At 53.5% G+C, this 27,631-nt stretch overlaps 11 protein-coding genes across 11 annotated transcripts; 4 read left to right on the forward strand and 7 right to left on the reverse strand.

The window, feature by feature from the left end:
* Positions 1–2,117: 2,117 nt before the first annotated feature.
* JN550_002066 (uncharacterized protein) lies at positions 2,118–2,994 on the forward strand (the record flags this gene model as incomplete). The annotated part of the gene is made up of 3 exons (XM_049313320.1): positions 2,118–2,226; positions 2,287–2,778; positions 2,837–2,994. 3 exons carry the CDS (start codon positions 2,118–2,120, stop codon positions 2,992–2,994), a joined length of 759 nt encoding a protein of 252 aa, XP_049176127.1.
* A 2,696-nt stretch (positions 2,995–5,690) lies between these two features.
* Positions 5,691–6,289, forward strand: JN550_002067 (uncharacterized protein; the record flags this gene model as incomplete). The annotated part of the gene is made up of 2 exons (XM_049313321.1): positions 5,691–5,901; positions 6,063–6,289. 2 exons carry the CDS (start codon positions 5,691–5,693, stop codon positions 6,287–6,289), a joined length of 438 nt encoding a protein of 145 aa, XP_049176128.1.
* A 650-nt stretch (positions 6,290–6,939) lies between these two features.
* Positions 6,940–9,591, reverse strand: JN550_002068 (uncharacterized protein; the record flags this gene model as incomplete). The annotated part of the gene is made up of 3 exons (XM_049313322.1): positions 6,940–9,207; positions 9,303–9,473; positions 9,529–9,591. The coding sequence occupies 3 exons, from the start codon at positions 9,589–9,591 to the stop codon at positions 6,940–6,942; spliced, it is 2,502 nt and encodes an 833-aa protein (XP_049176129.1).
* An 841-nt stretch (positions 9,592–10,432) lies between these two features.
* JN550_002069 (uncharacterized protein) lies at positions 10,433–11,566 on the forward strand (the record flags this gene model as incomplete). The annotated part of the gene is made up of 7 exons (XM_049313323.1): positions 10,433–10,447; positions 10,507–10,619; positions 10,682–10,692; positions 10,761–11,135; positions 11,190–11,199; positions 11,256–11,296; positions 11,349–11,566. The coding sequence occupies 7 exons, from the start codon at positions 10,433–10,435 to the stop codon at positions 11,564–11,566; spliced, it is 783 nt and encodes a 260-aa protein (XP_049176130.1).
* Positions 11,567–11,860: 294 nt separating this feature from the next.
* On the reverse strand, positions 11,861–12,939 carry JN550_002070 (uncharacterized protein; the record flags this gene model as incomplete). The annotated part of the gene is made up of 4 exons (XM_049313324.1): positions 11,861–12,282; positions 12,332–12,644; positions 12,759–12,808; positions 12,867–12,939. 4 exons carry the CDS (start codon positions 12,937–12,939, stop codon positions 11,861–11,863), a joined length of 858 nt encoding a protein of 285 aa, XP_049176131.1.
* A 2,319-nt stretch (positions 12,940–15,258) lies between these two features.
* Positions 15,259–16,251, reverse strand: JN550_002071 (uncharacterized protein; the record flags this gene model as incomplete). Its single annotated transcript, XM_049313326.1, has 1 exon — positions 15,259–16,251. One exon carries the CDS (start codon positions 16,249–16,251, stop codon positions 15,259–15,261), a length of 993 nt encoding a protein of 330 aa, XP_049176132.1.
* A 2,122-nt stretch (positions 16,252–18,373) lies between these two features.
* JN550_002072 (uncharacterized protein) lies at positions 18,374–20,367 on the reverse strand (the record flags this gene model as incomplete). Its single annotated transcript, XM_049313327.1, has 5 exons — positions 18,374–18,459; positions 18,519–18,862; positions 18,960–19,346; positions 19,426–20,157; positions 20,225–20,367. 5 exons carry the CDS (start codon positions 20,365–20,367, stop codon positions 18,374–18,376), a joined length of 1,692 nt encoding a protein of 563 aa, XP_049176133.1.
* Positions 20,368–21,130: 763 nt separating this feature from the next.
* Positions 21,131–22,000, reverse strand: JN550_002073 (uncharacterized protein; the record flags this gene model as incomplete). The annotated part of the gene is made up of 3 exons (XM_049313328.1): positions 21,131–21,534; positions 21,585–21,898; positions 21,975–22,000. The coding sequence occupies 3 exons, from the start codon at positions 21,998–22,000 to the stop codon at positions 21,131–21,133; spliced, it is 744 nt and encodes a 247-aa protein (XP_049176134.1).
* Positions 22,001–22,983: 983 nt separating this feature from the next.
* JN550_002074 (uncharacterized protein) lies at positions 22,984–24,782 on the reverse strand (the record flags this gene model as incomplete). The annotated part of the gene is made up of 2 exons (XM_049313329.1): positions 22,984–24,036; positions 24,090–24,782. 2 exons carry the CDS (start codon positions 24,780–24,782, stop codon positions 22,984–22,986), a joined length of 1,746 nt encoding a protein of 581 aa, XP_049176135.1.
* A 607-nt stretch (positions 24,783–25,389) lies between these two features.
* On the forward strand, positions 25,390–26,219 carry JN550_002075 (uncharacterized protein; the record flags this gene model as incomplete). Its single annotated transcript, XM_049313330.1, has 2 exons — positions 25,390–25,614; positions 25,689–26,219. The coding sequence occupies 2 exons, from the start codon at positions 25,390–25,392 to the stop codon at positions 26,217–26,219; spliced, it is 756 nt and encodes a 251-aa protein (XP_049176136.1).
* A 912-nt stretch (positions 26,220–27,131) lies between these two features.
* JN550_002076 (uncharacterized protein) lies at positions 27,132–27,612 on the reverse strand (the record flags this gene model as incomplete). Its single annotated transcript, XM_049313331.1, has 2 exons — positions 27,132–27,316; positions 27,366–27,612. The coding sequence occupies 2 exons, from the start codon at positions 27,610–27,612 to the stop codon at positions 27,132–27,134; spliced, it is 432 nt and encodes a 143-aa protein (XP_049176137.1).
* Between the last annotated feature and the right edge of the window lie 19 nt (positions 27,613–27,631).

Below are 27,631 nucleotides of genomic sequence, written 5' to 3' on the forward strand. Positions count from 1 at the left end.
AGCCCTCCTGCCGACAAAGATCTTAGAAAACCTGGCAAGTAGTGGTCTAATAGCGAATTCGACCTCTACTAAGTCCCCAGGTGAACTTTCTGCGTTTACTAGACTTCTTTGGACAAAAGGGCTTGATTGGCGGGGGCCTAGGTGGATGAATTCGCGAATTTGTGTGAGGCTTCACCCAGAGTTCCTGTTATGTGAATTCATTAGGCTGCGGGTCTCCACAGTGGCCTTACGGGCCCGTGCGTTGGAAGCATCGTTATAAGCATAATTGCGGCTACTGGCAGGGAAACATGATCAACACTTCTTGGGATCTGTAGGCTTGGCCACAAGACGTCAAGTTTGGCTCAACGCAGATCTCTGAGTGCTCTCCGATCGCTGTTAAAATTATACGACTTCCATGAGAAACCTGTGCGCTCGGGTTAAGCACGTCGAGGGACTGGATCATATATTGATTCAAGAGCTGAACTCATTGTCGCGAATCGGCTGCCACCCATGTTAGCTTCCAAGTCCAATATTCTCCTCGTTTGTTTCAAAGCGTCGGGTTTGCCTCACAGAAAGCAGGCGATATGAGGGCAGTCTCTGACGAATTCCAACCCAGCAAGAGCACCCAGACTTCGCCGTGGAATTGTGCCGCAAGCCGCTGCCCTAATGTGTCTCTGCTCCCCCTTCCCGCAGCTTTGCCGCGAAGAGTCCGACGCGCCATGACAGCATTGTTCAGTTATCGTCTTCGTATGGTAACAGGCCATCGTCAATTCGGTCCTAGCCAAGACCTTGGCCAAGGTAAGCAGCACCACGGAAACGATCTACTTCCGCTGCCTTCATGTCGAAGCGATCTCGCGAGCAATTGCCGAGGGGTTGACAGACCAATCGGTATGGCGATCAAACTGGTGCTCAAAACATCATGGACATGTTCTTCATGATCGCCGCCCAGAACGTCAATGTCAATAGTAGTGGAGTTGTCAGGTGGGAGCCTGTGCCCGTGCCGAAAGCCCGGGCGCAAGCTACACGAGAGAGCTACCCACGCAGCAGATCACGAATTGAAACTGCCAAGAAAGGCTTGGCTGTTATATATCCCCAATTCCCGTCCCCCACGTTGACCCTCGCGTTTCGTTGTTTGCCGTTCTCGCACGAAGCCCATTGGCTCACCCAGCTTTCTACAACTCTATAGCATTGTAGCATTGACCACAGATCGCACAGCCCCAAACCCACCGCCGGCTGCTTTTTGGCTCTCATGGAGAGCGGGCAACTCCAGGCTAGCGTGCTACGCCAATCGCGAGTCTCTGTTTCTCCTGAGCCCCTGGTCTGTTCCTTGCCTGGCTAAACGAAGGCAGGGGTATCTGTGCAAACATCGTGCACCCTTCACCTGCAACCTCCATCTTCCCCTACCTTCTCCACTTCTATGGGCCTTAGAACGTGAGGCAGCACCGGCTACGCTTGGAAGCCAAGCTTCGGATCGTCCTAACGCCTTGGCAGTTCGGAGCCGCATGGCGGCTTGTTGATTCACTGGTGATCCATAAGCTTAATTCCATTCCGTTGATGCGATTGGTTCAACAGCCAAGGTGCCATTCCTCTGTCACCCTTGCCCCAGGAGATGGCAGGTCGACCTCAGCCTCGTCCCATACAACCAGATAGCTATGATCCAAAGCCCAACACGCTAACCTATTCCGCATGGTTCGATCAATGACCAACAACGAGATTCTATGACTTCGTCCCATCTGCGAAACTCATGAGGACCGTGGGTCTGCATTCCATTTCTCGCCATCCAGCTATGAAGTATTGCTTCCGGCTCCTTGCCGGCGCTAACTTGTTTGGCTTGGCAGTATCGACCGTATCACCCAGAGAACCCCTAGAAGCTATACCAGAATTATGATGATGGCTTCTGGATCACAGCCCGTCTCCTTGGTTACCTCACGGGACAGAGTTTTCTATAAGAGGGTGGGCTTCGTCCACCAGCAGAGAGCTTTTCTTTCATCATCATCAGCATCATCAGCTTCAGATCAATCAGCCTCCTCAGCCTCCTCAACCTCTTCAACCTCCTCACTTCCTTTTTCGCTTCTTGATAATCTTCTCCTGCCGGTCAGGTATTTCTCCATCTAATACCTTATTCTCAACTATTCAAAATGTCTTCCTTCAAGTCCATTGTCGCCCTCGGGCTCATGACTACTGCTCAGCTTGTTGCTGGCCACGGTGCCATCATCAACGCTGTCGGTGATGCCGGTGGCTCCGGAAGTAAGCTCCACCAACCTGGCGGCTGACAGTCAAGCAGTGCTAACAGTCTTTTTACTTAAGTGGCTATCGGTGTTGACACCAGCACCCCCCGTGACGGAACCAGGAGGAACCCGTTCCAGCAAGACTCGACTCGATTCAAGGGTGACCAGGCTGACACCTTCGGCGAGACCCTCGGCGGCGGCAACAACAACGTGGAGACCGGCACCAAGGCCATCATGGCCGAGACCGGCGACCAACTTCCCCAGGTCTCCCAGGGCGGCGAGATCAGCATGACTCTCCACCAGGTCAACGCCGACGGTGGCGGTCCTTACACCTGCAGCATGAACGCCGACGCAACTGGCGCAACCTGGACCGACATCCAGGTCACCCAGTCGCCCCCTGGACAGAACTCCCGCAACAGGGACGGTGCCGAGACCGACTTCCCCCTCAAGGCCGCCATGCCCGCCGATGCTAGCTGCACTGGCACCGTTGCCGGCCAGGAGAATGTCTGCCTGGTCAAGTGCATGAATGCCGCTCGCGCCGGTCCCTTCGGCGGTGTCGTCCCCGTGCAGAGTAAGTCAAGACCCCAGCGAGACAGACTATCGTGATACAGCACTAACACGCACCGCAGTGGCCAACACCACCACAGCCGCCCAGGCTCGCCGCGCTCTGGCCCGCGCCGTCAAGCGCAGCGACGACGAGGCCCGCGCCATGGTGAAGCGCGCCATCAGCCTCAAGGGCCTCTCGCCCGAGGAGATCGAGGAGCTCCGCGAGGACGGCGAGATCTAAATGAGAACGGGGCTCTCCGAGGCCTTCTCAATCAGTACGCCAAAGAGGGGCGCATTAGGTTGAAGGGGTTGCCGATGATCGGAGGCTGCTGTGAGGATGATACCGATACTGATGCTCATACTGATATACATATTTCCTAGTCATCTTGCTTTGTATCTAGCTCTGCACATACATGTACAAACTGGCTCCTATCGGGAGATGCTTGACGGGTCTGGCTCTTTGGGTAGTAGACATACACTTTCATTCCATTAATTTGAGCTTAACTTCTAACAAACCTCTCCTCTCTTGGTGACTGAACTTGGAGCTGGCAGTCCCGATGCTGCCGCGCTCGACCTGATGGTCTGTTCGAAAGAACGTACATTGGAGGCCTGACGATCAGACTCTTTTATTGAACTTAATCAAACGCTGGAACCGGAATTCTTTCGATAGCTTGAGCAGATTACAGCGGGGGCCGTTCTCGTCCACTTGCAAGTGGCCCAAGGTTGCAGTCTGTGTTGCAGGAAACTTGCACAAAGCATGTGATGTGGACCACGACCAAGTAGGTGCTTGGCTCGTGTTATCACCTGGGCACCGTGTCCCGGACGGCCCACAAATGGTTGTGATGGCCTGACTGATGCGTGGGAATTTTGCAGAGCCGCGAATGCCATGCATCCATGTAAGCAAATCTCGAGATGGGGCAGTCTGCAACCAAATATGCCACGATAATCTCTGAAGCAGCAAGACGTGACGTTGGCCGGAAAGACCCCTGGGCCTAGAGCTCATGGGGTCCACAGACCACCGGGCGGCCTCAGCCCCTCCCACACTCCAACTGAAGCTACCCCGGACCCACTACCTCATAGTGGGCAACCTGCCGCGGGGTCTGCGAGGGCATCAACCGAAGGTATCCACCGAGTTCACGACGTGCGTCGCTAACATCTGCAGGAATGCAACGGCAACACGGGAGAACGAATGACAACGCTTCACCGGCGCAAGACCAATGCAAGAGCTTTGCCTAGCTTTCGTTGGTATTGCAGCAACAGCTCTAGGGAACGCATCCACACACACAGAGGGAGTGAGTGCTACCTTGCTACCGCAATTGCTCTGCCGATCGCGAGCTTTGCCAAGTCGCTGCTCTTCATGTCGTCTAGCATCACGTAATGCAGCCAGGAAAGACTGCCAAAACCGCCCATCGCCAAAACGATGGACAGTGGCGTTCCCACGCGCCGTGAGCTACACGTACTGTGGTACGCACAGGAAGACGTAGGCCCCTAGGGCGAAACAAAGTGCTCTCAAATCGAATGCGGGGGATCGACGTGCCCCCCAAAAGCTCCGGGGACAAGCGTCATACTTCATCAAGCCTGCCGTGACGTCAGGAGGCTGCCCTGAGAGCTACCCTCCTACATACCTACTGGTACTTTGTTGATAGGCGTTCGTCGCGTGCACGCGAGCATGAGTATGTGCTGTGCCCTAGACTGGCATCATAGTGCAGAGGCCGCCCGCCAAGCCAAGCGAGGCGAGCGAGAATTATGAACGAGAAGCACGCGAGATGCAAGGTTAGCTCTTCTCGCTGATGAGCTGCACTGCCACGTTTCTCCTCTCGACGATAAGCTGCTTGGCGTCCTATTCCCATGATGCACCGCAGGAAGAGTCAGGGACCCCTTTGCACACAGTAGTTCGGGCTGTTCGGGCTGTTCGGGCGCTTGACCGTAGCGACTAAGCAGTTCCCGGGAAGGTGCAGGGCTGTGAAGATATTGGCATCGTCTTGTCGCCCGTGTAAGTCAGGCTCGGGAGGCAGAATGCGGCCTAGGCCAAAGTCAATCTGCTCTTGTCTTTCTCTGCCGCTTCTGGGCATCTGGGTCAGAAGAGCCAAGGCCAGGGGGCACATGTGACGAATTAGCCAATGGCCCGGCTCCGTCCCCAGGCCACCCCCAGCAAGCAACTACAGCTGCTATCCCAGCCGAAAAGAGAACGTTGTGCCGCGTCCTGGAGATTGCTTGGGTGAGAGCAGCAGAGTCAGCCGGTGGAAGAGGCAATTGCAGCCTGGGCCCGTCGGTCTTCTCAGGGTTGTCCCCGTTCGAAAGAGGCTTGCAGCGAGCCACATGATTGGAGCATGGCGTCCCGGAGTTGCATTGATATGAGGCGACTGCGAGATCTAGGTTCGAGTGACAGGCAAGATACGCGGTGATCCTTTCCCTGTTCTGCGAGCTTGCGAGAATGAGCGATTGGTCTTTGGCCCCATGGGCAGCCCGGCCTTTCCTTGCCTGGGGACTGCTCCATGTACATGTATCCGACCCTGTGACGCTTCCGGCGTGGTTGACGAGTCGAGTTGACTGGAGCGGAGCAGCAAGAGCACAATATAGCATTCACCCACGCCCCGCAGTAGCTCCCCGTCTTATAACAACGGGAAACGGCCATCTTCTTTCAACGCCTACCTTTCGCCTCGAACCCTCGAACCCCTTTGTCCTTCTTCATACCGACATCACATCTTCCACCCATCAACACCAGTATCCAGGCACTTTGGCATACAACAAACTTCGTTCAACATCACATCGAGATCACTCATAGAAGCCACTTAACTCGAACAAGAAAATCCTCAGTCAGCATGGCAGAAACAACTAGCGGTTTGTCGCCCATCTTTCATTCCCCTGCATGTCATGTCTCCCGGTGATAATCTCAAGACTTGTTGCCATGCCCTGTTCTATTGCTGACAAAACCAAATGCCAGAGCAATTCCGCCCTCAGGAGGGTCCATCGACCACCGAGCATACCTCAGCTATTAACACGGGCGGCACTGGACACGCTGGAGCACCACAGTTCAATGACAGCTTTGCTCCTGCCGTAGGCCAGAACCTGGAGAATCCCTTCTCAGGTACCGGGGAAACCAGACAGCGCAGTGGTTCCAAGGATTATACCGTCACAGATGAGTGGGGTATGTATACTTCCTTTCTCCCTCTCATGGCTGTGCCAGCCAGCATTCATACCACCCACATCAAGCCATGCTCTGTCCTACACCTACCACCTACTTTTCGGCCGATGCGGGAGAAATGAGACAAGACAAAGAGCCCTGGCTAACGCTTTGTGGCCAAACAGACGCCTCCAAGGTCCCCCCCTCGCGCTTCCAGCAGCGCAAGGGCTCCATCTACTCGACGCCCGGCTCGCGTGACGGCCACGTGGAGAAGAACAAGGACCGCGACAACACCTTCCACGAGACGCATACCAAGCTCTTTGGCAAGGTGAAGGAGAAGGCCAAGGAGGCCGGCGAGAAGGTGACGGGCCACCACCGCAAGACCAGCAGCGCTTCCAACAAGAGCCAGTGAGCATGGAGAAGCAAGAGAGGCAAGGCAGAGTAACATCCTTCGGGGTTTTCCATACGACTTCAGTGGCCTGTAAGAGAGACAGCCTGTAGGAGATATCCGAAGCTGGCGAAGGGGGAGTTTTCATTTTGATTCTGCTTATGATGATTCGAACGCGTTGGCGTTTTCCGTGGGACGTTTTGAGATGGATGGATGGCTGGCGGCGAGCGTCCTGGCCCATACCTCGGAGAGAGACATGATCGTCGTTGGTGAGATGGTTTCCAGCATGAGCACAGTAAACAAACACTTTTCAATAAGAACAATTGTACAACACATTCGCAGATTTCGCGATTGAACGGTATCTTTGTGACTGTAACCACACACTATCGTAATTGACGCTACCGGTTCAAGACCTATCCCCATGCGTCGCCGTTATGGTGCGCCTCAGATATGAATGCGTAGAAAAAAAAAAAGTCAACATGTCTGGGAGTAACATCATCCCAAGGCAGCAGAACAAACCCCTCCGGGTGATATTCAAATGCAAAAAGCCACCAACCGTTACCACCGTGCCTCCATGCCTCCGTACCATGTTATAATCTATGGTTGCAATCTGTCGCTCCTCTGCTCTCTGGCGCCTCCCACCCTTGCTATCGTACCAAAGTGTGGACGGTTTCTCAGTCGTCGTCCATGCCGTCAATGTCAATGGCGTCCGGGTTTGCCGGGGCGGCGGGCTGCTCCTCGGGGGCCAGCGTGCCCGAGATGCCCGTGCTGCTGGCGACGAAGCCGACGGGGGCGCGGGCCTGGCGCTCGAGCTGCTCCATGGCGTCGGCGACCTCGGGGTCCTCCGTCTCGGTGGCCCCGGCGCCGTTGGCCTGTTTGGCGGCCTGGCTGCGGGCGATGGCCTGGGAGGCGATGAAGTTGACATCCGTGTTGTACTGGGCCTGGACGGAGCGCTTGATGCGGAGCATCTCGCGGTACGTGTCCTCGTTGCCGTGCTGGACCTCGAACTGCTCCCACTTGGTCCAGAAGGCCGGGTTGGTGCGGGGGTCGCAGAACTGCGAGGCGTGGCCGTAGATGGCGCGGGCGCGGTCGATCTCGCCCAGCCGCTTCTCCATGTCGGCGAATTTGAGGCACATGTCGCGGGCCTCCTCGTCGGGTAGCACCGAGATGGCGCGCTCGTAGATGCCGCGCGTCGACGGCAGGCCAAAGTTGGAGGCCGACTTGGTGATGTAGAAGTTGAACATGTCGGCACGGTCCTCGTCCGACACGGCCTGCGTGGCCCGGTCGTAGATGCGCATGGCATGCCTGGCCAGGCCGCGTTCCTCCTCGAGGTTGCCATACATGAGGTAGAGGGTCTTGGCGAACTTGGGCGGGCAGTCCTCGATAGACTGCTCGAACAGGTCGCGCAGACGCTCGATGCCGATCTTGCGGTCGACGGCCTTGGTCAGGTAGAGGTTCCACAGCTCGAAGGCCACGGGGTAGCTAAAGAGGTCGAGTCCTCGCTCGTAGATCTTGAACGACTCCTCGTAGTACTTGTGCTCCTCCATCAGGTTGGCATAGTTGACGACCGTCTGGGGAGTGGCAATGCGCAGCTCGAATATGCGCTCATACACCTTCTTCGTCTCCTCGAGCGTTGACACGCTCTCTACGAGGTCGACGTAGAAACTCCACAGCTTCCAGCTCTTGTGTACCCTCTGCTGAGGCGAGAGCGTCTCGTCAAAGTAGTCCACGGTTGACCTTTTTGGCGCCTGCACCGCCTTGGCCATGATCTTGACGGCCTCATCAAAGTTCTCATTGCGCAACTCCATCTCGGCCCATTCGATCCACATGTCGGCAAGCTCAGCCACCGACTTGAAGGGAACTTTGACGGCCTTCTCCATGATGACTCTCGCATTCCGAAGGTCCCCGCCCTTTTCGTAGAATTTGGCATAATTTGCCCATAATTGGTGGAACGGTCCAACGGCCTTTTTGGGTTGGATGGCCGCAATCGCGTTCGTATATGTCTGTACCACCTCTTGCTTGTTCTCCCCCCATAGCCCAACCCGCTTCTCCCACTCGGCGACGTTGTTAGGGTTTTGCCGTAACAGCACATCGTTCAGCAAGAAGGGGCGGCGGTCCATCAGCTGCTCGAAGCGCATCATGCGGATATCCAGGTCGAAGTCGGCATCCTCGTCCTCCTCGCCCTGGGCTGTCCGGTTGGAGGCCATCTCCATCAGCGCTCCGATGATGGACTCCTCAAATTCGGTGTACGTGTCGAAGATGAGCGTAAAGTCGCGGACAGTCATGACGGTCGTTATGCCTTCTTCAAAGACATCCCTTGCGCGCTCAAAGCTCCCCCTCCTGACCCAGTACGTTGCCAGGCCGCAGACCAGCTTCCCCCTTTGGTCTGGGAACCGTTCAATACCGCTGCGGATGATCGCCTCGACGTCAATGCCGGTCTCGTGGCCGGTCTCGATCTCGTTGGCATGCTCGACCATCAGATCCACCATCTCGCTCCACAACTCATAGTGCCCCTTGCCCTGCTTGCTGTTGTAGCGCGGGTTGTTCAGGATATCGATGTACTTCTTGGCGGCCTCGGTGTACAGGCCTACTTGGACGAGCAGTTCGATGAAGTCCTCGGCATCCTCGGGGTGGACCTGCATGTAGCGTCTCCAAATCTTGACAGCCGTTTCCCCAGCGGCCGAGTTGGCGAAGGGACGGAAGAGAGCCCATATCCGGTTATGCTGGGTGATAGGCAGGGCTCGCAGGGCGCGGTCGAAGGTACGGCGGGTCAAGGTGACCAAGGGCTGCTTCAGCAGAAACTTGAGGTACAGCTCCCATATGCGCGGCATCTTGTTCAGCAGGATAAGGGCCCTCTCGAAGAGGGCGTTCACCTTGCGGTACTCGGCGGCGAATATGGCAGCATTCAGCTTGGCAACATGCTTCGTTCGGAACTGCAGATACTGTCGTAGCATGTTTGTCAGCGCTGGTGCGGGAGGTGGACCACCCAGCCCACGGAGAGGGGCGCAAGTGAGATGGGAGCAGGAAGTCTACCTACCATCTTCCAAAGCTTGTACGAGCGCGGCAGCTGCAAGCACGCGCGCTCCATGACAAAGGCCTGCTCGTGGACGGTGCCATGTTGGAGCTTGAATTCGACGTAAGCAAGCCAGGGCTTGGTGCTCCCTGGGTCCCGCAGGATATCCTGTTCGTAGACGGCATCTTCATCGGACTGTGGCGGGGTTTGTGTCAGCTATAGTCGGGCCATTGTCTTCTGGGAAACCTACCACGAGGTGTAGATCTGGTTGTCTGGCGGGGCGGGCGCCGTTCTGCATGCCGTTGGGCGCCATGGCGAAGAGGTGAAGGGCCAGTCTCGGCGCAACAGACAGCAAGGTCGAGGGCCAGATCTGTCAGCGCATGCTTGAAGGGGAGGTTGACTGACAGCACCAGCAAGAGGACAATCGAGGCCCCCGGAGGAGGAGGTGGACGCCGATGGTGTGTATAGTCGAAACTATACCCTGCTCCCGCCGTGTGTCGCGGGCGGTGGTCGAGGCTGTCTTGTCTGGCTGGTTGGCTGGTGGTGGTGTGGTAGTGGTGGTTGATGGCTGGCGCCAACTATTTTTATTTGCTGGCCGTCTGCCGAGAAACTCCTCAGCTGGCGGGCGTCCAATGTCTGCAGCGCATTTGCGCCTGCCACGCGCCGCCCCACAGTGAATAAGGTTGCACTGCCCAAGGTCCCCAAGTCCCCCCCCCCCCCAAGTTTAGTGTACACTTTACTTACCTAAGGCCACCCAAGGTCCCCAGGTAGGCGTTTAACGGGCAGGCCGGCAGGGGTCCGGGGCTATGAAGTTATCGGAGATTGCGCCTACAGTAGCCCAGCCAGCCAGCCAGTCAGCCAGCCAGCCAGTAGCCCGCCCGCCTGGGTCCTGGATATTAGTGGGGGGTTGCAGCTCACTGCTGGCTGAAGCTGGGCTGCGCTGGCCAGGGTGCGGTACCTGCTGCGCAGCAATTGGGTCATCATACCTCGACGACAACAGAACCTCATCCAACCCTCGAACGTTGCCGACGCCCTCCCCTCCTCGACGCCTCACATACGATCGATAACCCCCCGTTCTCCTGGGTCCACATACCGATCGCCTTGCTTATATCTTCGATTCGAGTCGGCCGTGGTCGGTCTGAAAGCTTGCGACCATGTCTGGAGCAGGAGTACGTCACTCCAACGCCGCACCCCCATCCCATGTTGCTTGGAAGCTAAGACAGCGCAGGATCGCGAGGCCGTCTTCCCGACGCGCCAGTCGCTCGGTATCATGAAGGCGAAGCTCAAGGGAGCCGAGACTGGACACAGCTTGTTGAAGCGAAAGAGCGAGGCTCTCACCAAGTACGTTGCCGCTGCCCTGGCCCTTCCAAGAGGTATATTTGAAGCTAACAGCTCGACTCTAGGCGCTTCCGAGGTAATCGCTCACCCACGCACCCGCCCCCAGTCCCAGCCCCAGTCCCATGCCCGCTGACAAGACGATAGATATCACGCGCCGGATCGACGAGGCGAAGCGAAAGATGGGCCGCGTCATGCAGATTGCCGCATTCTCCCTGGCAGAGGTCACATACGCTGTTGGAGGTGATATCGGATACCAAGTACAAGAATCTGCGCGCCAAGCACGCTTCAGGCTCCGGACCAAGCAGGAGAACGTGTCCGGTGTCCTCCTGCCCGCCTTCGAGAGCTATCAGACAGAGGGGAACAACGATTTCGGCCTGACCGGTCTCGGCAAGGGTGGCCAGCAGGTCCAAAGATGCAGAGAAACATACGCCAGGGCTGTCGAGGCTCTTGTCGAGCTGGCAAGTTTGCAAACCGCCTTTGTCATCTTGGACGAGGTCATCAAGGTTGTGAACCGAAGAGGTAAGACTGCCCAGCGTTCTTTTTCCTCTCAACAACATGCTAACTCATCTCTAGTAAACGCCATGTAAGACCGCACCCACCCGGACCTGCAAGGACATACCCGTACTAACGCGCAGCTAGTGAACATGTCATCATCCCTCGCACAGAGAACACCATCAAGTGTAAGCTATCGTGGGACCCCCTTCTATGACCGAGTTGCTGACACCGTGCTAGACATCAACTCAGAGCTCGATGAGCTGGACAGAGAAGAGTTCTACCGACTGAAGAAGGTGGCTGGCAAGAAGCAGAGGGATACAGCGGCTGCTGATGCCGAAATGAAGGCCAAGAAGGAAGCCCAGGCGAAGGACGGCCAGGAGAATGTGGCCCCAGAAGGCGACAACGGACCTTCTGACATACTAGCAACTGGCGAAGACGAAGACGTCATTTTCTAACCATGGGAAGGATGTTCTCCTGGTTGCTTCAGTTTGCCGTTGCGATGGAGCCTGCATTGTGTTTTTATACCTAGGATTTCGGTGATTCGTTAGTGCTGTTGAGCGGATGTTCAGCAGCGTGGCTCGTCTATCCATCTGCATGGCGCTTGTAGTACAGAGTATATATGACTTTTGGTAAAGCATTGCATTATGACCTATATTTGCTTTCCACGGCGGGCACCCACGTAACATTCATGCTGCATGAAATGTGTTTGGCCAAGCCAACATTTGGTGTCGGGTTAGGGGTCTCACGTGCTATCGTCCTCTCCTGTATTCACCAGCCATTTCCGTGCTCACCGGTGATGCCGCAAATTCTGGTTTCATGCTCGTTTCGCCATAAAGCTCTACCGGTAAGACCGCCAGGAGTTCGAATTTCTCGCTGCCGCCAGCTTCCCACGGCCGTGCCGTCTCGTGCAATTCGTACGGCTGCAGATACGGGACGCATTCCGAGTGCAGCTGCGCCTTGTCGCCCAGCTCAGGCTCTTCGGTTTCGGGCGTCACTGCCTCAGAGCGCCGCCGTCGCCGCCGCCTGTATCGAAAATAAGAGCTAGCAATCGCGAGAATAGCCAGCGCTGCTACCGAGCCCAGCACGGCGCCCACTGTCTGAGGCCAGTGGATTACATCCCGTTGGGACACTGCACCTTGGTTCGACAGAGCTATCCCATTGGTTGGTGGCGCTAGGTGGTGATTAATATTGTCAAACTAATAGAGACGCAGAAGACCAACCGTTGCCAGATGCTGTTGCGGTCGTACTAGTTGTGGTCTTCCTAGCTATGGTTTGCTGGCTCGTAACATTGGACGATAGTGTAGAAGTTGTAGCAGTGGAAGAGCCAACGCCGGGGGTAACGTTGTCTACCAATTTCGTCCCATACACCGTTTTCTGTAACACAGTGCTATACACCGTCTCTCTGTCGCCATCTTCGACAAGTTCTGTCACCAAGACTGTGCTCACACCTACTGCCACAGGAACAGCGGTTGGCAAAAAGGCGGTTTTATTCAGGCACCCGCCACAATAATCATTGGCCGTCTCAAACAACGGCTGGAGGAATTCTGAGTATATCAGGACCGCGTTCGTTGCGGATTTGCCGATGCATTTGCGACAGAGCGTATAAGATATGAGGAACTTCGACTTCGGTTCACCAACTATACACACATCGGGATTCATAATCGACCCGGAGAGTTGTGTTTCGTCGTCGGCACTTTCTGTGTGCATCATGTTCAGAAGAACGCAAGGCTAGGTTGCAGAGGAAAGAAAACTCACTACAGTCTGAATAACATGTCTTAGGGATGGGGACATTAGATATATCGTAGGCCTGGCGCTGGCTGGTGCCCATAGTGCCCATGTGCTTTGCGATTTGTGATATGCCTGTCCTATAGAACACGCCCAGGAGAATGAGTGCTTGCCAAAGAGAGATTATCACTTTCCAGGAGCACTAGTGCAAGCAAGGCGAAGCTCGGCCTCAAGGTAAACCCAAACCCGAAATACATGTCCTGCGAGTGTGGCACGCAATAAAGCATTTTGGGAAGATATCAGCAGGCTACGCTGAGGGACAATGCCTCGTACTCGCCGAATATGGCAGTGCCACTGCCAATGTGACCCAGACTATGTGTGTGGCCAACGAGATTGAGGAGGTCCAGCAGAACAATGCAGTTCATTGCATATGACATGCATAGAACTTGGAGGCGCAAGGCCGCGCCGCTTACAGGCCATCACTCTCGCCAGTCGTTGCCGGTGTTGTATAGACACATACTAACCCCGCATCCAACCATCTGGCAGTGTTCGAGATTTCTTACAACATCTGAACCGGTGCAGATGAGTCCGTGTTCAAGTCTTGTATTGAGTGGCTCTATGTTCTTACTATAGTCGAAATTCGGTCCATCACCCTCATAACTTTCAATTAGTCGTTCGATAGACTTCTTCTATCTGAGACTTAGCCTCATATCATTCGTAGTTTTAACCATGAATCATTTACGACCACTGTTACTTTCCATTGTGCTGCCTACTGGTGTAATTTGAGTCACAGTCAAGTCAACACTCACGCGCACACATACAAATATACATACATCAATGAAAGGTTCTCGGGACACAAAAGAATGCGCCTGTCAGTCCTATTTGCGTGGACTTACAGGCATCATGTATCCCCTAGGGCGGCATTACCCTTGGCTGCATTGAAAGAAGTCTCTTATTGCCAAGCAAAGGCGTACTTTTGTACACCAGTGCCGAATGGCCAATGAGAAGCTGATTATTCGGAAATGGTACAGAGTAGCTTCGCCTCTCCCGTCAAAGTCGTAAGTAGCACAGGAGTTCCTCGCATGCGAGTGTTCTATTGTCTTCACATTGAAAGTAGTGATAATACAGAAAATAGAGATTGATTTGTTACTGGACCCTAGAGATTCTTGGTAGTCTTTCATACTAGATTCTGATAATGCAGTATCTACACATCCCCTGAATAAGTGACTTGCGACCCAATTGTCCAGAATCAAAATACCTCTGGTATAACAGTCATTTCACCGGAGCATTTTCTGACTTGCAGTGAATTTCGTCGACTATCCATGGAGGCCGCCAGTATCAGAACTGCGCGGGTCATTGGTAGGTGTTTCAACTTCAGGCATGACATGCCGGATTACAATGGCTGTATACCCACCAATGAACAGGACTAGACCTGTAAATAGGTTGAACAAAGTGAATTTTGGGAGAGTATTGACGAAGCACCAAAGGCAGCGTGGCTGCAAGGTAATTCTGACGTCGATCAAGCAAAATTAAGTCAAGTGTCCTACTGTAAGCCCCGACATGAACACGGCAACACATATCGAGTCAGTGTTATGTTTTCGGGTGGCCGAGGTCCTTCAATATGGTTCCTGGTCGGATGGGAAGAAAATAGAATTGCTTTTTCTAATGCAGCCTCCCAAGTTCGTGTTCTTGATCGTGAGTGTGGAGCTAATAGAGTTGCCGGAAGCGTCCCGCGAAATGACTCGAGTATTCCGGGGGCTTCATCCGAAACCTAACCCCAGGTTTCCCCAAGCCCTTTCCTTGACTCGTTCGACTCGTTCATTCTATAGAATCTCAGACATGTCATAACAAGGGTCCAAGCTGCGTGGCTTGCTAGGGATCGGCTGCAGCCGCACCGAACTAGGAAGAACGTTCCGAGGAGGCGCAGCCTATGAGATAACACAGCTGAGGAGCCACGGCTCGGCACATGAATCGGTACCGGGATGATTGGCTATGGTCAATGTGCAACTGCCTGTGCGCTCGGGGATGTTCCGTTTTCGTCACGCGTTGAGGTTATAGTTGCTCTGGGCCTTGTTTAAGCGAACCATCCCACGGCCTCCTCACTCAAAACGCCATAGCACAGAACTGAACCTTGCCTGCACAACTCTCACTTGTCTCCAATGGAATTCGTCGAGTCTGCATGGTTTGTCTATTTTGAGAGTATGGAGGGGGTAGTAGATAGTAAACGGCATGACCTGGGAACTCCTAATTCAAAAGTATGGTTTGCCGATAATGAACAAAACGCCAGTTTGGGTATGTTGTTTTCCAGCGTCGTAATCCAGTCAACTGAAAGCCTTGCATCAACATGTGGCGTGTAATAACGCCCGAAAATCCGACTCGCGCTAATGGTGAAAAACTCCTGTCGAACCTGAATCTGTGAGATCTACTCTGTCGTGACGGTCACCTCCACCGTGCTCGAAACCTGAATTTTCGACCACTCTGTCCATGATAGCTTGTCGCTTGCATCCAGCCAGCCAACGTCGATCTCGCCGCAGCACATGACAAAAATCTTCTGCTTTCCCTTTCCTGGCGTTCCTAGCTCGAGACACGTGGGGCTAACCAGCCTCTCTTGTACGTTTATGGATTGCGCTTTTGCGCCTTGGAGCGACTTGACGTCGGTCTTCATCAAGTTGCCATCAACGCTGTTCAACGTGTAAGCGGCGCTGCCGCCTGGCGTGACCTGGAATCCATCGCAATGTTTCAAGTCGTCGGCGACCAGCTCCACCGGCCCGGTAACCTTGAGCGGTACCCGAGGGTTGCTCCCATCCAGCTCATATGGCACTCGGTGGATTGAACCGGCGCCGTAGTTCGAATACCAAAGATAGCCACCGGCCAGGCAGATACGATTTATCCCAAAGAATGCGTCCTCTCCTTTAGGTTTCATGGATTCCTCATCCGCTAGCAAGACTTCGCTTTGGCCTGTCGTCACGTCCAAAACTTGAATGCACAGCTTCACCGAATCGGCGACGAGGATGTACTGCTCGTTCACCGCACAGAGACCCAGGGGCAGAGCAATGTCCTTGATCTCACCCTTCTTCGTGGCCTCCGCCTTGCCATCGGGATTTATCTTGAGATGCCACACGGCAAAGTCCTGCCACCTGCACGCCGCCAGGTCGCAGATGTCGGAAGTGATGATGCTGTACTCATCCTGGCGCCCGGGAACCGCGACCAGATTGATAGCGGAGGCGGCACCGGGGAGCTCACACAGAGGCTGTGGCTCGGCATCTGGATTCTCCGCATCCAGGTCGTAGATGCTGGGGGCGTCCAGGCGGGCGGCCACCAGGTGGTTATTGGGGCGGACTGCGAACCCCTCAAACCACGAGTCGGGCGGCAGCTGCGTCACGAGGACGACATCCACGTCTCCGTCGTTGCCCATGGTCAAGATGGCGGACTGGGTGCGTATCTGGCGATAGGAGCAGCCTGCTGCGGGAGGATGGGGTTTTTTTTGTGTTGTGCGCGGGGAAGAGAGATCGTGTGTGTTGAGGTTGGCTCGGTGGAGGAGCGACTCAGCTCTGAACTCCAGATGGTTGAATAATGTTGCGATACCCCGGCACTGGGACAGCGTCGGCGACTAGCTGAGCTCGGCACTAGTCGTGTATCTCGGTGGATATTAGAGTTCAAGCGTCCCCGTCCCTAGATCGAGCCAGCCACTCAAGCCCGTTTCCGAGGCCGTCGCGTCCCAGCTTGCACCCCTTAGCCTGGTGATCCTAGGTGATCCCCAGGCGCAGACGCTACCTCCGTAGCCCTGGGCAATAGACGGAAAAACGGCGTCGGCTGCTATAGGTCGCTTAACCTTGCAGTCGACCCATTCGTCTGGTCCGTCGTCAGCTAGGTCGTCGCTGAGGGGCCCGACGTGCTATGTATGCAGGCCTGGCGGCCGAGCCACGAGACAGCCCCTCTCGACCGGCAGGGGAGATGGATTTTTTTCTTCCTCGTCCGTGTGTGAGTACCCAGCCAAGCCCAGCCCGGCTCTGGAGGATCATAAGGGCCAGGGATTAGGCGTGTAGCGTGGCACCTTGATCCTGCGACAAGTAGGAGATAGTCGCGGCCGGCATGACAGCGCTAGATCCCGAGGGTGCTAAATTAGGTCGCCGAACTATCTATTGCCCGCCCCTATCACACCGGACTCATTCTCAACAGACGCTTCCGTCAGTTATGGGAAAGGCACAGGTGCCATAGAATCGATACTTCCTATAGGCGCGAGCGATCCCAATTTTAAGGCTGACTGACCCAGCGCTTATAAAGTTGCACGTGAAGTGTCCACTGACCGCGGACCCCTGCGGCCTGCAGCTTGGGGGTTCCGCACTTTGATGCAGAGCCACAGGACGCCCGCCGCATTGGGTAGCGAGATCCGGACTTGATAGGTCACGTGATGTTCTCCATATCCGGGTATCGGATTAGATTGCTCCTACGTATTCCGTCGAATGCAATTCCGTAGGATTGCTAAATCCTTGTCTGGGGACGTTTCAACGCGCTGGCTAGATCCAATCCTACCCGGTGAAGTCTACATAGGAGGCATGCCTTGCAACCACCTCCTGAGCAGCTAGGATACATGGTGCTACTAGTCATGATCGTCTCAACGAATGTCGGCTCGTTACTGCTATTTTGATTCCGAGGCCTAATAACGCCAATCATAAATCCTTTACGGAGTGCTCCTAGTTATATTATCGAGGCAAGGGAATAGTACAAGCAGACTCATGAGGGTGGTTTGGAGTCTATGATCCAAGTAAGATTCAGTCCAACCAGTCTCCCTCATGTCCACCAATGCTATCCCGTCTCAGTATAATGCTTTGATGGCGTGGCTCGTCGAAGGGGAAGCCACAGCAGCCAAGTTTCCCAGACTTGACATGCTCATACGACAGAACTCGAATGCAAAAGGACAGAATTGTAGTTGTCCCATCCATTACCAGGAAAAGGACCCTTCGTGATGACAGGGCACATGCGGCTGTTCTCCGCCAATGAATCCAGGTTTAGATATATCGCGTCGTTGTAACAATAGTAAGAGCTAGAGTGTTTCTAGGGATGCCTCGGATACAGCACCCATGATTGCTTCGCAGAGGGGTAGTCTGTCATAGGGAGTAGTCATGTTCAAAGTCAGCTTACGAAGACTGCCCCAAATGCCGATGGGAAACCCTCGAGTTCCCTCAACGGCCATCAGCGCCGTATAGTTACAGGTCGCTCCCACCTGCTGTAAACCTTGCATGTGAAGACCTATGCGACGAACACATTGGTGCGCCGTCATTTTTTGGTGGCTCCTTGCTTCAGATCGGTGTTTACTGCCATGCCTAGCGCAGAACTGTCGTGTTCTCTGGACGTCAATTGACAATGGATCAAAGAACCTGCCTTGACAGCCTATATCGTAGCTTCGCTCGTCAAAGGCTCCTGGTAGTAAATCCTCGCAGTGCGTACACTATGGTACAAACGAAAGAACGAGTGGCCCACGTATCATGAGCACCAAGGCCTGGCTTGTCCCGTACGTGCTGGATCAGTGGAGACTCTCAACGAGGCGCCGATGGCGAGTTATAACTGAGAAGCTCGAAAGGATCCAAACCATCAAGCTCTTGTATCTGGCGCATTACCCTGTCTGGAGAGAAATGAGTCATCCGAAACTTAAGGGTGCCCAAAGGGGACAACGGTATTTACCTGCAATGCCCCAGCGGTTGTTAAAGAACCGAAGGCTTCCAAGGCGATCCACAATGGCCTTCTCAAACCTCTCCCACTCATCCGGAAAGATTTGGCGCAAGCTTGTACATGTTTTCACAGCAAGATAGCATGTTGGAACGGCGGGCGCCACCAGGTAGTCAAGTTCCGCTGTTTTATCGTCGGCGTCGAGGCTATTGCTGACTTTGCAGCTAATATCTACCGCGAGCTGAGACGCGAACCCCAATGCTGTCATAGCAGTTGTGAGACTGGGGTCTGACTTGATCTCTGCTGCAGTTTTGGCTTCTAGCATGGGTAGGTAAGGAAGATATATGCTGAAAAGCGCTCTGGGCAAGGTTAGTTCTGAGTGAAGCGGAGGTTTGGTTGGAATGGATGAGATCAAGAGAAAACCCGATGTGAGACACATTGTAGGTAGTAACTTACGAGATAGCCATAGAGAAGCAGTCCAGCGTAACTTGCCAGTTGTTGACGTCATTACGAAGCAAAATCATAGTTGCCTCGCGGATCTCTGCGTCAAGGCTCGAAAAGGAGTCGATAGGAGGCAGAAAGCCTGGACTAGCCCTGAGTTTGTGTTCGTGTTGGAGGGCGCGATGGAGTAAAGTTGCGACCTTGGCCGACATCTGGAATGATTCCATCTTCTGCGTATCAAGCAGAGCACTGATCGGCAGCGGTCCTGGAAGCTCTGATCGCGGTTTGCACTTGTGATCTAATAATGGCGGACACATGATGGGCCCGGGAAGTAATGTGTCCATCTCTGGGCTCTTGACGATGAAAGGCAAGTTTTTGACTACATCGTCTATATGGAGAAACCTTTTGTGGATATGATATCAGCGGCCGGTTGACGGCAATGGGATCGAAGGCTAGGGAATGGCTAGCCCGTTTCACTTACTGGTCGAGAATGAACAGTGCCCACCACAAGCCACTTCTCTCTTCCTCTTCCATAGTGCTCGGGTCTGCCCCTTCATCGAGGCGAGTGGGTTTGACATCTAATCGACTTGCTGCAGTCACCGACTTGCTTAACGTCCCGTAGGCATCTATCGGCTCCCCATGGCCATATTCGTAAAAGGCAAGCAAAGCTCCCGACTGAACCAGCTCCAACTTGGGCTCGCTGGAAAAAGACGAGGCGAGGGCACGCTTCACAAGCCAATAAAGGTCATCAAACAAGGTCCGTTCCCCGGATTTCATTAGGCGAGGACGTGTGGTCATGTACATCGTCAGGATCAGCAGTGCAAACTCCTTGCTTATGTCGGGGTCTGGAACCGAGCCCAGGTTGTCCAAAGTCTGAAATATGGACAAGGGCTTCTCGGAAGTTACCACGGAAGATATAGACATTGGTGTTGCAGGCGAAGCTGGCCTGTCGCCCAGAACGGCTAGCTTCTCCTCGAAAAGGCTGCAGTGGACAACGGCAAACCAGGAATGGACATGCTCGAAGTAACTTCGCACGGCGTCTGCCCAGCCGAAGTCACCCTCACGCCTCGCATCTGCTGCAATAAGAGAGAGCACCTGCGAGGCCGTGATTTGGTCAAATGGTACGGTAGCCTGAAGCTCGGTGGCGAGAGCACCGTTCGCCGTTGTATCTGGCGTGCCAGACTTGGTAGAGTAGAGACATTCTGCACGCAGTCTATAGTGACGCAGAGTCAGTTTTCCATCTATGATCTGAGGCTTACACGTGACTTTGCTGGGTATACCTAGTGCAGCGGGAGCAGTGCGGCAGTAGTCTATCGCATTTCCGCTTCGACGATCGGCATCTGAGACAGGCCTGCAGGGCAAGGTCGTCTAGAGGATAAGGCTGGGGCCTGAATGATGTCTGTGTTCTGCCAGGATGCGTCATGTTTGGCCGCAACAGAACAGCGGCCGACGAGGAGCCTTGCTGTATGCCGCTGGGCTTGGTAGTCGCCCTTGTCAAGTTGTCAAGGACCTAACTACGAGGTATGGAGTATTTGAAGCCGTCGATGCCGGCTTCATCGGCTGATGATTGCTCAGAGGCGATCTGCGCTAATACAACTCAGGATTAGCGGGCTGGCGCCAAGGCTCATCTCATCTGTCATCCATCTTGGGTACATACGTAGTCAGATGTTAGGTAGTAGAGGGCAACTGAAGTTTTGGCTATGCAAAATACTCGAAATGATATCGCGGGAAGAAGCATGTAACCTGTTTTGGATATCCATATTTTTCCTCACGAACTTGAGTAGTGTCGATTTGAGATCCATTACATTGCGGTTGGGTGATTTGTGGTTATGCCTAGCTTTCGTGCTCATGCCTACTGAGACGTGAGACACAGCAACTTCATGCTGAATCCTTGCTTCACAATTTAATCACCAAGTTATAACTTGAAGCATGCGAGCCTTGTCTGCCCATTTGTAGGCTACGCTATGTGCCTGTCCCCGGATATCAGACATAGCCCTCGCAGCTGCAGTTGGTGGGGTTCAAACCATGTGCTAGCGAGCCGGGGTTTCTCGTAGCATAGCTGGCGGCATCACCCTTTTTTTCTTATTTTTACAATTAATTGTCAGCTGGTTGAAAGAACGCCAGTCACGAGCCTTGCCATGGTTGTATCTTGAGGGTGCGGGATATCGTATTGTTCAAATTCGCATCTACTGTCTCTGGTAGGTCACCTTCATGAACTTGGCTCCATCCGCCAAAGCCATGCCTGCCGTATTCTCCTTCGCAGTGATGGCGCCCGCCTCGGCCTCGTACTCCACGAATGCAATACCGCGTCTGCCAGGCACCAAGCGCACCTCGCGGAAGCCTTCGTACCGCCCAAAGATACCAGTGAGGGCCTCCACATCGTAGTCGTCGGGCAGGTTCTGGACGAAGAGGATCTTGTTCGGGGGCAGGTACTCGTCTGGCACCACGGCATTGGCAGCAGGCCCGGTGGCCTTGAGACCGCCAGGGCGGGCAGCTTTGGCAGGTCGGTTGGCCATGTCGGGCGGTTGTGCGGCACCGGGTCGCTTGAGTCTCTTCTGCTCTTCCGCTGCTTCGGCAGCCTTCTTCTTGTCTGCATGCTAGTCAGCAAACGTCCCGGAGCGTGGATCCAAAGCGACATACCCTTCTCCGCCAGCCTTCGTCGCTTGTGATGCTCGAACTCATCATCGTTGCCTGTAGTCTTCACGGTGGCGTCGCTCCTCGTCCGGGCGAGGGCGACATGCATGGGCTTGTCGAACAGCTCGAAGCCCTGGACTTCCTCAATCGCCTTGACGGCCGACTCGGGGCTCTCAAAGACGACAAAGGCTTGGCCCTTGGCCTTCAAGTTCGTCTTGGCGACGATGTCGATGATGTTGCCATACTCGGAGAAGACGGCCTCGAGCGCTGCTCTGAGCGGCTCTGGCTTGACGCGCTCCTCCAGATTGCGCACGTAAACACTGCCATCATTCCGTAGTTAGCTATTGGACCTACAGGGAACAGGACCGATATGTGTCGGAGTGCAATGACACATACGTAGCAACTGCTTGGCCGGATGCCATGTTGATATGTTTCTGTGTTGTTCAAGTGAACAGCCGCGGGTGATGCAGCTACAGACGAACCGCGAACAGCGCCAGTGCGCAGGAATCCCAGACGCAGCCTTGCAGGGAGTGGGTCCGGATGTAAACCCCCTTAGTGGCATAAGAGTACGAAGAGGGAACAAGAAGACAACAGTTTAGGGCCGACTCGCAATTCCTGCCGCCTGAATCACCCCCGTTAAATACATACATAAGCACAAACAAGATAATGTAGCAGACAATACATACAAGTGCTTCACCACTCGGCACGCCCAATTCTCATACATAGTACGCATATGAGTACGAGTAACACTGCGTCTAGCCCGATAGCGGACAAGGCGAAGATCCACTGAGAGATGTAGAATCGCACTGAACTTGTTCCATACATCTTCTCCCGTATCCCCTCAAGCCAATGGCCTCTCACTCTTGCCTCAACGCCATTCCTAGGCCGCGCGACCCTTTCGTCTTACTACGGTCGGCGGCTGCAGCAAGTACAAATGACTTCAAGTGAGAGGTGACACCGAAAAGTATGCCCAAAGTCAAGAGAGGCAGTCCTAGTAGCACTGGAGACTGGAACCGAAGGCCAGTCGCTGACAGCCCGTCAAAGAGTAACGTACATATTCCGGGCTTCGTCTGCCCTGCTTAGATCTTGGCGGAATGCCGACACAAGTTTCATTATCTAGGCTTCCATGCTATCTTCAGACCCGTGGTTTTAGCGATGTAATTTGAACATCTTCTCCATGAATAGACAGATTCCCATCGCTTCCGGCTCACTAGTATCAATATTTGGTATTACCTCCTTGGGATAGCTGCTCCGACCTTTTCCTCAGTTCCTCATTCTCTTGCTCGAGCACTTTCGTCTTCCTGGCCATATGCTCTAACTCTTTTCGGAACGTAAGGAACAGATCGTTGCTGTTATTAAGTGTGTCCTCTACCTGTTGGGCAACCTAGGTCAGCAATGGTCACTGTTAGCTGTCGTATACGAGACAAACCTGGCGGAACTTCTCAACGTAGACATTAAGCTGTCCTCGAAGTTCAGACTCCGTATCTTGACCTTCTTTTGGCTGTTCCTTGAAAGCGCCTGCATCCTCCCACAGCAACCGGACATTTTCCCGTCTGGTCGCCTTGTGTCCTCTTGCACGTTTTCCTAACTGGCGTTTAGCAAGTGTATGGAATTCGTCTTCTTCCCCAAGTGATGTACGGGAGCTGTTCCAGTCCCAAACAAGTAGGAAGTCTCGTTTAGGGAGTCCTTTGGCTTCCACCAAATCTTGATAGGACGAATCTGTGTGATCAGTGAATGTACTTAAAGGCGTAAGAGCAACGGAAATGACAGCACAGTAGTCTTGATATGTTCGAATGATGATAGGTCTCGATGCTCCTCTGATGACGCAGATGAGGTCGTTCTTTCGAATTGGTATTGCCAGAGATTGCACTACCCAGGAAGCATGGAGCCTCGGTGTCTTGTCAGAGGAACCACTCGAAAACTTCGCAGAAACATCCACGATCTGCCTGTCAACCCGATTCTTCTCACTCACAGCGGCCAGTACCTTGCCGACAACGAAGCCTTGAGCCCTTATAACAGCAATATCTTTGTTGTTCCAAGTAGTGATGTCTGCGTTTTTACTGAGCAGTAGCTGTACAAGGCGGCGAAAAAGAACTCCCCATTCGATCTCATAGTCTGGAGATAAGCGATCTGAGCTTGAATGGACGGAAGCCATTCCAAGTAAAGCGTAGACCTTGTCACGGCGGTCGGATGCTTCGTGCGTGTGATACATGTCAATTAGTTCGCCTAGCGGGCGTATGCGAAGAGAGAACGTGTCTGACTCGCGCGAGAGGACTTTAGGCTTGAACACAGTATGTCTAATGAGGTAACTTGCTGGGCGAACAAGACTGACAATATCGGACAGGGCCTCAATATGGCGTCCCAAAGCGTTCAAGCCGGAGCAGAAGGCAGCTCCATCAATGGTGCTTGATCCACACATTACTAGAACATTCTGAGCTGCAGCAACTTCTTGGAGTACCTGAACGCACAACGTTAGACTCTCGTACAACTTTCGACCGCTCAGCAACTCACCCAAATACGTTTGAACCATGGTCTCTTCAACAACATGCGAATGGCATCCTGAAATGTGGGGCCAATATCTCCGAATTGCTCATCAGCAGCTTGGTGAATCGCTTGGAGAGCTATCTCGCTGTCGTTTTGTTGCTCTCCGAGCCAAACCAGAACACGAGCAGCTTGGGCGTAGATCATTGCCATGGACTGCACTTGGTGATTGCGCTCCTTCACATCGTCCTGGTGGATGCAAATAGCATCTACCCAAATAAATCGCTCAATGAAGGGGTCCCGAAGGTTCAGAAGCGCTGTAGCAAGATTCCTTGTAATCGCTAGTTGGAAATCTTCTATAAAAATCACAAAATCCTTGGATGTAGTGCCCCAAACATACGACAGGGCGTCGTAGGAATGGTCGCCGGAACCTGACTCGAGGAGAGGGTAGCTCACGATGTTACACCGTAATGGGGCGTCTTTGTCTCGGTCAGGTAGGAGTCGAAGTAGTCGGATCGAGCCATCCGGAAGAGGATGGTAACTATAGTGAGGCATGAAACCGGCCACCAGAGATGCAGTGAACGTATTCCCATTGACAACTTCGGGACTTGCAATGTCAGCATCACTGACGCGAGTAATGGACTGTTCTAGTGGATTGGCAGCATCATTCTCAATCTGTGACCCAGTATGCCATGTCGCGGCTTTCACGGAAGTATGCTTCATAGTATCGCTGTCTGAAGCCAAGTCGTAGAGTGCTATTAAGGGTGACTAGGCTGAGCAGAAGAGTATACTCTAGTAGCTCTCTTCTCATTTTTAGAGAAACTAAGCATAATTTAGGTACTTATGAAGGCTGCATGATGCTCGAAATTCAGCTCTCATATCAGACACGTGACGGCACAGCTTGGAGAAGGTCAGGTGGCTGGGATGATTATCGCCCCTCCTTCACTAAGCAGGCAGCTTAGTGCCCTTCCAAGTACCCGTGTTCCATGAACTTAACCTCGTACAACAGCTTATGATAAATACTGTTATTAATAGTTTATATCTATTAACTACCGGTGTTAACAATACATCAAACTAATATGTATAGCGAACTCCAGAGTTATAAATTACCCGCCCCACCCCCAAACGCGGAGTGGCGCTAAACGTACGTGTCTCTTCGTGGGTGTCGGGGCGTTTCCGATCATTGACAGTGCAGCAGCCCTGACGTTCACTGTCCCAGTCGGCGTAAATGATGAGACCCGGTATATTTAAACACTATTTCCAGGCGGTGATTTTCGAGACATGCCACAAGCTTGTGCTGCGCTAACCCACCTCCTACTGTCTTTTCCACATGGCTTCTTCATCCTCTACAGAGTTCGCCCAAGTCAAGAAAGAATATGACGAGCAAGCACCTTCGTACAATGCCCTCCTGAAACTTCCCTTTGGAGTCCTGGAGTCTCAACTCTTTATATCAGCGGCAGCTGGCGATGGATTCTGTAAGAATGCATCTGTTCTTGACCTTGGTGGCGGAACGGGCCTTCGTGCGCGCCAGGTGCTCGAAGCCGGTGCAGCGAGAGTAGATGTGGTTGACATCTCAGCGAAATGATGGCAGTAGGCAAGAGAGATGCGGAGGTGCTTATGGGTCCACAGGAAAGCGGTCGGCTTCGCTGGTTTCACGGGGACGTCTCCAGGCCGCTCTTTGGCGAGCAAGGAGTTGTTGGACTCTGCCCGCCCTACGACCTGGTCATGGCAAACTGGATTTTCGACCATATCGACAGCCCCGATGTTCTCAAGGCTTTGTGGCGCAATATTGCCGCCGCGGTGCGTCCGGGCGGTCGGTTTGTGGGCGTGCGAGCTTGTGATCCGCGTTGTGAGGCCATGAAAACCGGCAAATACGGACCGACTTGCCAGGACTTTGTTGAGTTTTCAGGTGGGATCTACTATAGTTCTACAATCCCCGTGTCCGGGGCCCCGTCGGTCCATCTCGAGAATGCGTCGCTTGAGGTGAGCTACTCCGGCTCCACGGAGATGCATGAACGCTACGGTTTCTGCGATGTCAAGAGCGAGCCATGCGAGAATGCTGAGATTGTCAAATCAGATCCCGGATTCTGGCAATTATGGATTGAACGTCCAGGTTTTGTGGTTGTGAAGGCACAGAAGAGGTTGAATCGGCAGCAATGAGGAGATTGATGCTCAACTTTCACGACACGTAGGACAATATTTGATTCGATGTTTTGAGAGAAACCAGTCCGAATTTTAAACCTATTGGGCATAATGAATTTAGCTGGCATCTGTAGAGTTTCTCTGAGATAGGTGCCATGATGGAGATGTTATCAACTATACATAGTCCGATTGCAAGTAGACTATCATATTCCATAGGCAGCGCCTGGGTAGCGACATCTCTATGAACCACGATTTAACAAGTGGGGGAGATGGTATTTCAACATGAAATGCTATAGCGCAGCTGACCAATCGAGACAGGCCTATTCGGGCCCCAAACATCCACGCTTTCATCTACAGTCCATCTGACTTCCAAGTGTTTGACTGATTCACCATTCTATCTCTCGAGGCCCCGTTGGTGACGGTGGATTCCAGTCATCATTATGGCCAAAATACTTGCGAATCTTTGGCAAGTACTCTGAGCCAGTTGGGCAGAAGCTAAACCTCTCTAGGTTCGATTGTTCTGGGTCTCCAGGACGTAGATACTGATAACATGGATCATGGGCTTTGACAAAACTCTCAACCTGCCTCCAATCACGACATTGACGCTTTTGGCCGTCGCCTGGCCGAAAGCCGTGGACTGAATTGAGTGGTACATAGCGTAATGTGTCGTCTGCAGTGCACATCGTTTCGACCCTCAAGCTGTCCAAGCAGTGAAGTATGTGCGCATAGTTTATGGTCTGTGTTTGGTTCGTGCGATACTGGTGTATAGAGATGTAGATATTTCTCTGTAAAAACTGGTCAGCCACGGGCGAATCATAAACAATATAACGCTAGGCTCTGACTAGACAAAGCGGATAGGGTACGCAAACTGACCACGCAGTGCAAAATGTGATGTGCGTTGAGGATGTAAATTTTCTTCCTACTCGCATCCTATGGAAAAGGCTGTGAGTCCGGAAGACCCATCTCCGCAGCCTCCTCGTTTGCTAGCGCAATGATGCCGGTCTCCCAAGGGATAGTGCTATCCCAAAGTCTGTTCAACTCCGCCTCATCTGTTTCCCCATCACTGTACTCCGTATTCCACCAGAGCGTATCAAGGTTAGAATACCCCAGCTTTACTGTATGCAGTATTAACATCAGTTGTGGTCTATCACTTCAAGATCTTACGGTATGGTGAAAGGCCTTCTGTAGCAGAATACTGCCGTACTTTGAAGCCTAGGAAGAAAATGACTGCATGGGATAACAAAGCCGCTGAGAAGATTGCCAGGCTTCTCCATAACCTTGGTGATGATACATGACCGGGTTGGAAGTGTCGCTCTGGGCGACCTGCACTTTCCGAGGCCGTTTCCTCCCCTGAAGCTCCGAGTTCGTCTTCAAGAAGACGATACTTCTCGTATACCTGCTCCGATGACATGGTATCAACTATGGAAATG

Source organism: Neoarthrinium moseri, assembly GCF_022829205.1.
Source record: "Neoarthrinium moseri strain CBS 164.80 chromosome Unknown scaffold4_Wmoseri_CBS_16480, whole genome shotgun sequence".
Lineage (NCBI taxonomy): Eukaryota > Fungi > Ascomycota > Sordariomycetes > Amphisphaeriales > Apiosporaceae > Neoarthrinium > Neoarthrinium moseri.